At 40.1% G+C, this 13,927-nt stretch overlaps 1 protein-coding gene across 1 annotated transcript; it reads right to left on the bottom strand.

The window, feature by feature from the left end:
• Positions 1 to 1,728: 1,728 nt before the first annotated feature.
• Positions 1,729 to 10,341, bottom strand: LOC123732646 (zinc finger protein 2 homolog; the record flags this gene model as incomplete). The annotated part of the gene is made up of 2 exons (XM_045711914.1): positions 10,183 to 10,341; positions 1,729 to 2,793 (listed from the first exon to the last, which is right to left on the bottom strand). Coding segments are annotated over exons 1-2 (1,224 nt in total), but the record flags the coding sequence as incomplete, so codon positions are not given.
• Positions 10,342 to 13,927: the final 3,586 nt, after the last annotated feature.

Genomic DNA, 13,927 nt, shown 5'->3' with positions numbered 1-13,927 from the left:
TTGTTTCTCCTTTTTCTTTCTATAGAATCCTAAAACTCACTAGCTTCTAGAACACTCGTCTTCCTAAATCCCACTAGCTTCTAGAATACTCGTCTTCCTAAAACTCACTAGCTTCTAGAACTCTCGTCTTCCTAAAACTCACTAGCTTCTAGAACTCTCGTCTTCCTAAAACTCACTAGCTTCTAGAACTCTCGTCTTCCTAAAACTCACTAGCTTCTAGAACTCTCGTCTTCCTAAAACTCACTGGCTTCTAGAACTCACTTCTTCCTAAAACTCACTAGCTTCTAGAACACTCGTCCCCTTGGAATGAGCCCAAACAAAACTCATCTCCAATACAGAAAAACGTGCAGTCAAAATACATTGTGATCCATGGCAACGCACTGTCTAAACACAAAACTTTTTAACTGCCCACCCTTGAGACAATCAGCAACCAAGTTGTCCTCACCACTGACATGTCTGATTTCAAGAGGAAACTCCTGCAATATCCATAGTAACTTTCCACCTCACTGCAGAGCTTCTCTCTCTTTTCAGGGTTCACTAGATAGGCATGTTGTTGGATCGGGGCCCAGTCCCCAATGTCATGCTCTAGTACATTTGGGTTGGCACATCTGAGAATGAACCCTGATATTTTAAAAGCAGGGCAACAATGTGAATATAATTGTACCAAAAATTGTCAGTTGGTTGCATGAATAAATATCATCAATAAATCGATTACTAAATCTGATCATGAAATGTAAATATGAAATATTTGGTTGCATAGTCATATTTTCAACGTCTTTTCAATGACATGTTGCTAGATGGGATATCCCCAATGTCAAAACACAGTTTTATCGTGTCCAAATCAATAACCAATATGCAGAAACAGTTTGTGATAAATTGAAAACCTAAACATAAAATGTGCTATATACACAAACATCAGCCATAATAATCATATTACTTGTATTTTTTTTTAAACAAGCACCTTGTTTTGACAAGTAGCAATAAATCACTGATAATCAATTAGTGGGGAAATCAGGTTGTACGTGATGTTGAAACTAACAACTAAACAAAACACATGGAAATGGGAGATATATTTTACCTCACAGATTAGAGGACAACCTGCAGAAGACAGTCAGCTACATTTTGGAGTGATACATTTAAATGTAGGGGTCACTAAACAAAGGAACACAACACTTATTTGTCATAACTCATCGATATCATGTTAAAATCATTTGTGCGAGAGGAGGGAGATGAGGTTGCACGTCCTGTTAAAACTAACAGCTCAAAAACCACATGGAATCTGGGAATAATGTGTACATCCCTGGTTAGAGGACAATTTGTAGAAAGCAGCTAGCTACATTTTGAAGTGGTGCATTTTGATTCCAGTGGGTCACCAACATGGTAAATGTAAAACTATTTTTGTGTTTGTCACTTTTTGTTAAATCTCATAAATAGTACTCTTCCATTTCAGAGCCTGGATTTTCCCCCTGAGGCTAATATCCATATCATGTTGAAATCAATAGAACAGGGGACAAACGTTTAGGGTTCTACATTGTGACATCATTAAAATACTCCTTCTACAATGTTAAAACATTCTACATTGTGAGATTAATTCATTGATATCATGAAACAACTCCATCTATGTATTTTCTGATATTTGATCAGAAGTCTTTTATCAGATTATCTCTGGTCACAGCTATAAGATTTCTCTCCTGTGTGTATTCTCTTGTGTACTGTCAGACGGCTAGATTGACTAAAACTCTTCCCACATTGACCACAGATATAAGGTTTCTCTCCTGTGTGCGTTCTCTGGTGCATTGTCAGATAGCTAGATTGATTAAAACTCTTCCCACATTGACCACAGATATAAGGTTTCTCTCCTGTGTGCGTTCTCTGGTGTGAAGTCAGAGAGCCAGATGTGGTAAAACTCTTCCCACATTGATTACAGCTATACGGTTTCTCTCCTGTGTGCGTTCTCTGGTGTGAAGTCAGATCGCAAGATGTAGTAAAACTCTTCCCACATTGATCACAGCTATAAGGTTTCTCTCCTGTGTGTCTTCTCTGGTGCACTGTCAGATGTCCAGATTGACCAAAACTCTTCCCACATTGATCACAGCTATAAGGGTTCTCTCCTGTGTGTATTCTCTGGTGTTGAGTCAGAGTGATAGATGCAGCAAACCTCTTCCCACATTGACCACAGCTATAAGGTTTCTCTCCTGTGTGTGTTCTCTGGTGTAGAGTCAGAGTGCTAGATGTAGTAAAACTCTTCCCACATTGATCACAGCTATAAGGTTTCTCTCCTGTGTCTATTCTCTGGTGCACTGTCAGCTGTCCAGATTGACCAAAACTCTTCCCACATTGACCACAGCTATAAGTTTTCTCTCCTGTGTGTGTTCTCTGGTGTAGAGTCAGAGTGCTAGATGTAGTAAAACTCTTCCCACATTGACCACAGCTATAAGATTTCTCTCCTGTGTGTGTTCTCTGGTGTTGAGTCAGAGTGCTAGATGCAGCAAACCTCTTCCCACATTGACCACAGCTATAAGGTTTCTCTCCTGTGTGTGTTCTCTGGTGTGATACCAGATGGCGAGATTGACCAAAACTCTTCCCACATTGACCACAGCTATAAGGTTTCTCTCCTGTGTGTATTCTCTTGTGTACTGTCAGACTGCTAGATGAGCTATAACCCTTCCCACATTGAGTACAGGTAAAAGGTTTCTCTCCTGTATGGATTCTCTGATGAATTTTAATGCCTGCTGAGGAGGTGAATCTCTTCCCACACTCAGAGTAGCAGTTAGATTTCTTCCCTGTGGATCTCTGCAGGTGTTTCTTGAGGTGTTGTGATCTGGAGAGACTCTTCTCTGCCTCTTCAGCATCATGAGGTTGTTGAGGCTCCCCAGAGGATCCACGATAGTCACATCTCTCCCCTGTGTGAACAACAAAGACAGACAGATGATTAAAGGCCCACAACAGCGGTAATCCACTGTAAAAGGTGATGCCAACAGCGGAGCCATGATGTTGGACAACAATTGACGTCTGTAATGAATGTTAAAATTATTTGATATTTGCCTTAAAATGAGCAAGAAAAGTTATATTTTGTCTTGTTTTCACATTAGTAGTAACATCGATGATTGTAGGCTAGAAATAAGTTATTCATGTTGTTGAACCTCTAAGCAGTGTGCCAGACGACTTTTGGTCTCCAATATAGGCCCCTTTCTGTGTTTAATAAAATTGCGACACGAGGGCAATTTGATTGCAGAAACACCTCCCTGCTAATGAGGAAATCACTAGTTATGGATGTAGTATATCTGGTAATGAGGAAACCACTAGTTACGGATGTAGTATATCTGGTAATGAGGAAACCACTAGTTATGGATGTAGTATATCTGGTAATGAGGAAACCGCTAGTTATGGATGTAGTATATCTGGTAATGAGGAAACCACTAGTTATGGATGTAGTATATCTGCTAATGAGGAAACCACTAGTTATGGATGTACTATATCTGTCAGGAGCAAAAATGGTGAGCAAAGATTTTAGTTTTTCACAATGTATTCTGAATGTGAATGGGGGAAACTCAGGGGAGTAACCTCCATTTCCAGGTTGATGATGAGTTCATTTCACACTACCTTGAATTATAATTGTAAGGCTCGTTTTAATGTTCTATTTAATATAATGTTTGTGTCGTCATCACAAATCAACCACTTTGTACTTAAAAAACACTTCAACCAGTAAAATGCTCTTTGGCTTTTCCATCAGCCTGACAATGAGGGTTTGTACACTGTTTGCCAAATTGGCCCATAACTTCACCTAACAACAATCATACCTATGTAATGAACGAAGCACTTTGGTTGTTGTTGCATGACATACATAGTGTCCTCTAGGACCCATAACAATAACATAGACCTACTGTAGGACCCATAACAATAACATAGACCTACTGTAGGACCCATAACTTCACCTAACAATAACATAGACCTACTGTAGGACCCATAACTTCCCCTAACAATAACATAGACCTACTGTAGGACCCATAACTTCACCTAACAATAACAGAACTACTGTTGGACCCATAACTTCACCTAACAATAACATAGACCTACTGTAGGACCCATAACTTCACCTAACAATAACATAGACCTACTGTAGGACCCATAACTTCACCTAACAACATAGACCTACTGTAGGACCCATAACTTCACCTAACAACATAGACCTACTGTAGGACCCATAACTTCCCCTAACAATAACAGAACTACTGTTGGACCCATAACTTCACCTAACAATAACATAGACCTACTGTAGGACCCATAACTTCACCTAACAATAACATAGACCTACTGTAGGACCCATAACTTCACCTAACAATAACGTAGACCTACTGTAGGACCCATAACTTCACCTAACAACAACATAGACCTAGGACTATAAATCATTTAATATTTCAGGTGAAACATGTAAACTAAAATGTCTTTGTCATGACATTTCATAACCTGATCACCAGATAATTTTGTGAATAATCCCACTAGGCTACTCTGTAATGTGTTGTCATTCTAAATGTCCTGAATAAAGGAAAATAGCTCTGTGTGTTGTACAATAGCCTATCCATCAAGGAACAGTTCTCTACACATTATGAGCTAAGTATCTCTGTGTCCAAACAGACTAATGAGACCCTACAGTACATCAACCAGACAATAACACATTATAAACATCAATTTGTTAGGGATGTTGGATCCAACATGGAGCACGGCATAACTGTCTTTACCAGAGTAATGAATGAAGAAGCACTTTGGTTGTTGTTGCATGTTGTGGCTTCTGTCATGTGACTGTCATTCAGAAAATGATTTCCTGGATCAGCTGATGATAGTTGAACATGTGACTGTAACTAAACAGCTACAGTATTAAGAATTATGTGTAATTATTGAAGAACCGCGTTAATGACAGTGTCAATAAAGTTAAGGTGACTCGGTTAGAACCATTGGATTTGCAAACTCTGAAATGATTTAGGATTTCTGTGCCCATGAAAACTGTTTTCCCAGCGTAACACAAGGAGACACTAAATGTTACATAGGTAGAGAGCATTTCAGAGATCTGAATACAAAAAACTGTCCTAACAGGACAATAACCTAAACCACAAGGCCAAATCTACACTGGAGGAGCTTACCAAGATGACATTGAATGTTCCTGAGTGGCCTAGTTACAGTTTGGACTTAAATCATCTTGAAAGTCAATGGCAAGACTTGAAAATGGCTTTCTAGCAATGATCAACAACCAACTTGACAGAACAGGAAGGATTTTAAAAAGAATAATGAATATTCACATGAAGATCAGTCTCCTATTGGATGACATCACGACTTCCCATCAAGCCAACTCCTTGAAGGCCTTACTATGACATCACTCACTCCTTCTAGTTTGCAGTTGTTAAAAAAACACTATTTTGCTCAAAACATGTATTTGTTTCCTTTTAGTGTGTTTATACTTTACTGTATTTATATCACTTTTCAACAGGAAAAGTTTAAAAATCCCTGGAGGACGTCATGAACAATTCATACAGTACAAAAACATATTCAAGTGTAGAATGCCCTTTTAAAAATCACACATTAGTTCAACAACTGCAGAGTTTGTGTCCCTGTTTTATAAGATAGTACTCACTGTATTTACTGGTGTTAATCAGATCAATGTCCCTGTTTTATTAGATAGTACTCACTGTATTTACTGGTGTTAATCAGATCAATGTCCCTGTTTTATAAGATAGTACTCACTGTATTTACTGGTGTTAATCAGATCAATGTCCCTGTTTTATTAGATAGTACTCACTGTATTTACTGGTGTTAACCAGATCAATGTCCCTGTTTTATTAGATAGTACTCACTGTATTTACTGGTGTTAATCAGATCAATGTCCCTGTTTTATTAGATAGTACTCACTGTATTTACTGGTGTTAATCAGTCCTCCAGTCTTCTCTTCTTCGTCCTCCTCTAATGTGACTAATCTCCCCCCTTCATCCTTCGTCTTCATTTTCTTTCACTTCCTCCTCTTCTTTCACAGTAACATCCTCCTCCTCTTTCACTCTGAACGCGTCTTTCTCTTCTTTCACTGTAACGTCTTTCTCTTCTTCTTTCACGGTAACAGCCTCACCCTCTACTTGTTTTTGTATTGTAACATCTTTCTCTTCCTCCTCCTCTTTCACCAGAGCTTCTTTCTCCGTCCAGCAGACCTCTTCTTTAACAGGATTAGAGTAGTTTAGTGAACTCATGGTCGGAGATAATAGCTAGTTAGCATTAGCGACTAGACTAGTGCTAATTTAACCAGCCAGCTAGTTGACTTACAACGTAAATATTAAATTAAATGGGGTAGCTAGTTGTTTCCACATAAGTATGTTTAAATCATAGTAGCAAATAAACCACGAAATTGTGTAAAGAACTTGAATGTTCCGACTGTGTCGGCTAGCGAGCTACGGAGGTGGCTGCAGTTGTTGAAGAAGCGTTCCGTCCACTAGATTATACGTCACACTAGAAACATCGCCTGAAAGACACATATCGCCATCTGCTGTCTGGAGGGAGGAAACGCAGTTGAGGAGGGAAAACTATTTTTATTCTTCATTGAATTATAATATTATAAAGCAGTTTAGGGAAACGTTTTGTTCCTCTCCATTAAATATGAATATTATATCAACACGTACAAAGAGCATGGTGTAACAATACATCATGTAGATGTATATAATGAACAGACTAGGTCTATACTGATCCTACATGGTGTAACAATACATAATGTCGATGTATATAATGAACAGACTAGGTCTATACTGCTCCTACATGGTGTAACAATACATCATGTAGATGTATATAATGAACAGACTAGGTCTATACTGCTCCTACATGGTGTAACAATACATCATGTAGATGTATATAATGAACAGACTAGGTCTATACTGATCCTACATGGTGTAACAATACATCATGTAGATGTATATAATGAACAGACTAGGTCTATACTGCTCCTACATGGTGTAACAATACATCATGTAGATGTATATAATGAACAGACTAGGTCTATACTGATCCTACATGGTGTAACAATACATCATGTGGGGCTTTAAGGCGATGCTAGTGTGACGTGTATATATAGTGGACGGAACACTTCTTTCAACAGCAGCAACAGGGAATTTGTAGATCAGTCAGTCGGCAGTCACCTGCAGTGTCGAACAAGCCCAATACCAAACCAATCAGGTGGTTGTTTGATGAAATGAAGCTTCAGACGCCATTGATGACATGCTGCTGATAAAGTGATACAGGCATCAGTACACTGCTTTGAAGTTTACTGCTTAGCGATTTGGACGCAGGCCTCGTAGCTCCGGTGTTGGTGCTGACATCTTCAGGACAGGAATACCGGTTTACTTAACGGAGGAATAAACACACATGTTCATCATTGGTGTTTTAACCAGAACGGGGAAAATGCACTTTATTTATTTTCGCACATGCGCAGTCATACATCTCTCATAGGGCATGACTGTACCAGTGTAAGAACACAACTCAACAACATATTAGTCCACATGCCAACACCCCCACTTGCTCTTATACTGTACAAGTTGTATTCAACCTAACTTTATCAACACATTTAGCTTACAGTTATTCATCTCACAAATGTCAGTTTATATTCCAAACATGTAACCCAAGAATTTTTCATTTTTGAACTTCGTTACAGGTTTAGTCAAAACATCTGCAGCCATGTCTGCCGTTGGACAATATTCAATACTTATTTTACCATCACTGAGTGCAGATCGAATGAAATGATATCTGATGTCGATATGTTTACATCTCTGACGACATACTGGGTTCTTTGCCAGAGCAATTGTACCTTGTTTGGTTCATCGTTATTTTCCCTTCACTTTGTGTAAAATCAATGCCTAGGAAATGTCCAAGCCTCCCAAGATCTTTCATCTTACATTTTTCACTTAACATTTCTTTTACACTTGTGAGTGAGTCACTATCACTAGCAGCGATAATTAGATCATCGACCCAAATTATCAAAATGATCCTTTCTGTTGCAATTTGTTTGTTATAAACACAGTGATCAGCTGGGTTCTGTGTAAAACCATTTTCACTAAGGTGATCATGCAACATTTTGTTCCAGTTCCTTCCTGACTGTTTCAGGCCGTACAGTGACTTGTTCAGTTTGCAGACTAGTTGCTCACCTGTATCTGACCTGACTTCAAAACCCTCTGGTTGCTCCATGTACACTTCACAGTCAATAGGAGCATGTAGATATGCTGTTTTGACATCCATCTGATGTAACTCTAAGTCATACTGAGCTGCTAGCTGCATCAAACAGCGTACTGATGTCATATTTGCAGTTGGAGAAAAAGTCTCCTTATAGTCTATGCCTGCCACTTGACTATACCCCTTTGCAACATATCTTGCCTTGTATGTCTCAGTCTCATCTGAATTGTTTTTGACCGCATAGACCTACCTGCCCCCCACTGCATTTTTTTACCCTCTGGCAGTGTGGTTAATGTGAATGTTTCATTTTCCCTAAGGGAATCCATCTCCTCCTTCATAGCAGTAGCCCAAATCTCTGATTTTGGTGAAATCATTGCTTCTTTGAAGGTTTGTGGTGCATTGCACATTACTCTGTAGCAGTAGTCAACACTAGGTGGTATCTGGTCATCACATTTCACTCATAGTCTTTTAAGTACTGGGGTTTCTTCCTCGCTCTGTCTGGATATCGTGGACTCTGAACATCTGAAGTCTCAATTTGCACATCTTGTGTCTCTTCTGAGTTTTGATCTGCCATCTTGGCTTTCGGCATGGGGTTTTCAAATCTCTCCCCATGAAGATCATCACTGATTTCCAAATCTGTCTGAGTTTGGTGTTCGACTACACCTTTTGTAACACACTTGACTAATCTGTTTTTAAGAACTTTCCCAGTGTCTGGGTAGTAGACTAGGTATGCTGGAGTATTTTTATCATACCCGACAAAAATACCCTTTTCACATCTTGAGTCTAACTTTTTCTTGTTCTGTCTATATGCGTAGCAAACAGATCCAAATTCTTTCATCTTTGAAAGATCAGGCTTTCTCCCAGTAAACATGTAGTGTGGAGTCTGTCCTACACGCTTATTGTAACACCTATTGCGAATTACTGCAGCAGTCATTACAGCATATGTCCACAAGTTCTTTGGTAGGTTGCTTTCAAGTAGCATGCATCTTGCCATTTCGAACAGTGTTCTCCAATTTCTCTCAGCGGTCCCATTTTGATGGGGTGAGTAAGGGGCTGAAGTTTAATGTCTTATGGCGTTCTTACTGAGCAGTGACTGGAACTCTTTGGCGTGAATTCTGTGCCATTATCTGACCTGACACACTTTATTTTCCCATAAGGGGTCACTTCAGCAATAAACTTCTCAGTAGCTTTTACAGTATCACTCTTTGCTTTTAGGAAATACACAAAAACTCCCCCTGAATAATCATCCGTAAATGCTAGAGTATATCTGAACCCATCTTTCGCCTCTGGCTCAATAGGGCCAGCCAAATCAGTGTGCACAAACTCAAGAGCCGCTTTTGGTTTCTGCTCTGAACAAATTTTCCCTGAGTGCAGATTTCACAGTTGAGGGTAGATTTGTCAATCTTACCTGTGATTTTCATTCCCTCTGTCACATTTTCTAACTTTGACACATCCTCAAAATTACAGTGGCCAAGAATTTTGTGCCATGTGTGAATATCATAGCACCCATGACATCCATCATCATTTTCATCACTTACAGTGTTAAGATAGTAAAGTCTATCGTACTCCTCGATGTCAAAAGTGGTACCGTTCTTGTGGATGAGCTAGCTCCACGGAATGTTTTTCCGGTTTGAAAGTCTCGTCAAACTCCTTAAACTTCCCGATGTCCGTGACTATATGTGACATTGCTCCCGTATCAACCATCAGCCCTTTCTGTTTCAGTCCACTAACCTGACAGTCACTTATTCTGAATGCAAATGTGTGGCATTCAGCATCTGTTGCTTGTTTCACATTGTCTCTTCTTTTTCGTCTGCAATTTGCGTCAGTATGAGTGGAGTTCTTGCAAAAACTACACCACTGTCTCCGTTCTTTTCTCTCTCCAGTAACGGTACATTGCCGGGCCTTGTGCCCTTTCTGGCCACAGTTGAAGCAGGTTATCTCGGTCCCTTTATCTCTCCCTCTTGGCCAGCTAACTTTAATGTTACTTGCCTTCATCACGTTGTCGTCAGTGGAAATGGCGCTAAACTTCTCGGTGCTTTCATAGCTCCTCAACTTGGTTTTGAACTTGCCAAAAGTTGTCGGCTCGTCACTCTGCGTTATGTGGATGGCAAACGGCTTAAATGATTCGGGCAAACCTTTCAGAATCATTGCAATCAACAGCCCATCACTTAAAGTCTCTTCAGCATTTCTCAGTGCTGTAATAGCCGTCTCAGCACGAATGATATAGTCCGTAACACTTTCGTCAGCGGCTTTCTGAAGAGAAGTTAGTTCAGTGTAGAGGCTAATCACACGTGGCTTCCCTTTACCTGCATAATGTTCCCTCAATATCTTCAACGCTTTTCTCCCATCATCTGCTGCTTCTCTCATTATCAGGGAAAGGCTTTTATCATCCAAAACCTGTATCAATTCGGCGTAGGCTTCTTCATTTTTCTCTCCGTCTTCTTCATCTTCATCCACGCTCAATATGGCGGCCTTTAGCCCAAGCAAACGCAAGTGCCCCAAAAACTTTGTCTCCCATAACTCGTAGTTTTTTTCATCTCCGTCGAAATATAATCTATTCCATCGGCTTCCATGTTCCCTCCTGGGCCCATAACCTGTTGGTGCTGACATCTTCAGGACAGGAATACCGGTTTACTTAACGGAGGAATAAACACACATGTTCATCATTGGTGTTTCAACCAGAACGGGGAAAATGCACTTTATTTATTTTCGCACATGCGCAGTCATACATCTCTCATAGGGCATGACTGTACCAGTGTAAGAACACAACTCAACAACATATTAGTCCACATGCCAACATCATTGTAGTTTAAAAATAGCATCTAATTATGTAGGGTGACCATACGTCCCCTTTTTCCCGGACATGTCCTCTTTTTGGACCTAAAAAAATGCGTCCGGCCGGGATTTCTAAATCTTCTAAAATGTCCGGGATTCGGCTTTTGCTTCCTACAGTCGCCATTCGTTGTGTGCGTTTTGGGGGTTTTGCATTGCTTTGACCGCTTTCAAGCGCTCGTACTAAGACCGAAGCTATTGTTAACGCTGTGATAGCACCACATTCTGTCGACATAGCTCAGAAAGCACTAGAAGACATACCTTACTGTGGTGTTTCTACTGATGGGAGCAATCACGGTGCTGTGGAAATATTCCCTCTGCTTATTCAGTATTTTGATTGGAAGAATGGTGGCGTGCAAAGTAAATTAGTCGAAGTTAAAAACACTCCAAATGAGACAGCTGATACGATCGCGCAATACATCAAAGAAACACTGGAAAATAATGGGATTTTTTCCAAATATATTGCATTTACAGTAGGGTGACCATACGTCCTCTTTTTCCCGGACATGTCCTCTTTTTGGAAAACTAAAATTTGGTCACCCTAAATTATGCCAATCTGTATGTGGGGTTGTTAGAGAAGAATGTGATTGTCAGCCCTAACAATCCATTCTAGCAGCTCATCAGGCTCTGAAAAAGTCTTCATTGATGACGTGTTCAATCTATTCCAGGGGACAGCAGAGGAACTTCATCGATTCCACTCCTTCATCAATACAAGCAGTGAACATCTGAAATTCACCCTCACCTTTGATACGCATGAAACAAGTAACCCGACGGTTGGACAATACTTTTCTCGTTAATCATCTTAAATACTTAAACTGGAAATCAACCAATCCTCTATTGTTAACGCAGTGGAAAGGTCAAATGCTTTATTATCTACACATGTAAAGTGAGTGAGACGGAGAGAAATAAAATGGTTAGGTTATGGTAAAGTTTATAAAAGATCAAATAAAATATTTTTCCCAAAAATTGTTTTAAGTCCCAATGCAAAGTTACACCTCACTGTTCTATTTTTGGAGTTATTACATAAAACCAATAAGAATTCAGAAGAATGATAAAGGCAGGTGTGATGTAATATGGAAGACCGGTCTATTCCCTGTGATGTAAACAACAACAGAAAGAACTTCAAATTAAACCAATCGTTTAAACCAACGTTTTGGAAATACATAACGCTATCTAACCAAATATCAAAGAATGTTAGCTATATGCAGTTATCTTAGCCAGCCAGCTAACATTAGCTATTTAGCCAACTAGCTATTAGCCTAACCAGCGCAGCCAATCAGCACGGCTATGGTCAGCGAGCTGGAGCTATTAGCCTAACCAGCGCAGCCAATCAGCACGGCTATGGTCAGCGAGCTGGAGCTATTAGCCTAACCAGCGCAGCCAATCAGCACGGCTATGGTCAGCGAGCTGGAGCTATTAGCCTAACCAGCGCAGCCAATCAGCACGGCTATGGTCAGCGAGCTGGAGCTATTAGCCTAACCAGCGCAGCCAATCAGCACGGCTATGGTCAGCGAGCTGGAGCTATTAGCCTAACCAGCGCAGCCAATCAGCACGGCTATGGTCAGCGAGCTGGAGCCCAACTAATGGAGACCAGTTAGAACCCAACTAACAAAACCCAACTAAAACATGACTGCAGATCAGAAGAGACATACAGAATGATGGCTGGGAAAATCACAGCATTTAGAACAGACACATTTTATACGTAGCAGCACAGCCTTTATGTCATTATTATAGATGGTATCCCACACCGTAGCAGCATAGCCTTTATGTCATTATTATAGATGACATCCCACACCGTAGCAGCATAGCCTTTATGTCATTATTATAGATGACATCCCACACCGTAGCAGCATAGCCTTTATGTCATTGTTATAGATGGTATCCCACACCGTAGCAGCATAGCCTTTATGTCATTATTATAGATGACATCCCACACCGTAGCAGCATAGCCTTTATGTCATTATTATAGATGGTATCCCACACCGTAGCAGCATAACCTTTATGTCATTATTATAGATGGTATCCCACACCGTAGCAGCATAGCCTTTATGTCATTATTATAGATGGTATCCCACACCGTAGCAGCATAGCCTTTATGTCATTATTATAGATGGTATCCCACACCGTAGCAGCATAGCCTTTATGTCATTATTATAGATGGTATCCCACACCGTAGCAGCATAGCCTTTATGTCATTATTATAGATGACATCCCACACCGTAGCAGCATAGCCTTTATGTCATTATTATAGATGACATCCCACACCGTAGCAGCATAGCCTTTATGTCATTATTATAGATGGTATCCCACACCGTAGCAGCATAGCCTTTATGTCATTATTATAGATGATGTCCCACACCGTAGCAGCATAGCCTTTATGTCATTATTATAGATGACATCCCACACCGTAGCAGCATAGCCTTTATGTCATTATTATAGATGACATCCCACACCGTAGCAGCATAGCCTTTATGTCATTATTATAGATGGTATCCCACACCGTAGCAGCATAGCCTTTATGTCATTATTATAGATGGTATCCCACACCGTAGCAGCACAGCCTTTATGTCATTATTATAGATGACACACCGTAGCAGCATAGCCTTTATGTCATTATTATAGATGGTATCCCACACCGTAGCAGCATAGCCTTTATGTCATTATTATAGATGGTATCCCACACCGTAGCAGCATAGCCTTTATGTCATTATTATAGATGGTATCCCACACCGTAGCAGCATAGCCTTTATGTCATTATTATAGATGACGTCCCACACCGTAGCAGCACAGCCTTTATGTCATTATTATAGATGGTATCCCACACCGTAGCAGCATAGCCTTTATGTCATTATTATAGATGGTATCCCACACCGTAGCAGCATAGCCTTTATGTCATTATTAT

Source organism: Salmo salar, unplaced genomic scaffold, assembly GCF_905237065.1.
Source record: "Salmo salar unplaced genomic scaffold, Ssal_v3.1, whole genome shotgun sequence".
Classification (NCBI taxonomy): Eukaryota; Metazoa; Chordata; class Actinopteri; order Salmoniformes; family Salmonidae; genus Salmo; species Salmo salar.
The sequence above is the reverse complement of the archived record's forward strand: the minus strand, read 5'-3'. Positions and strand labels throughout refer to the sequence as shown.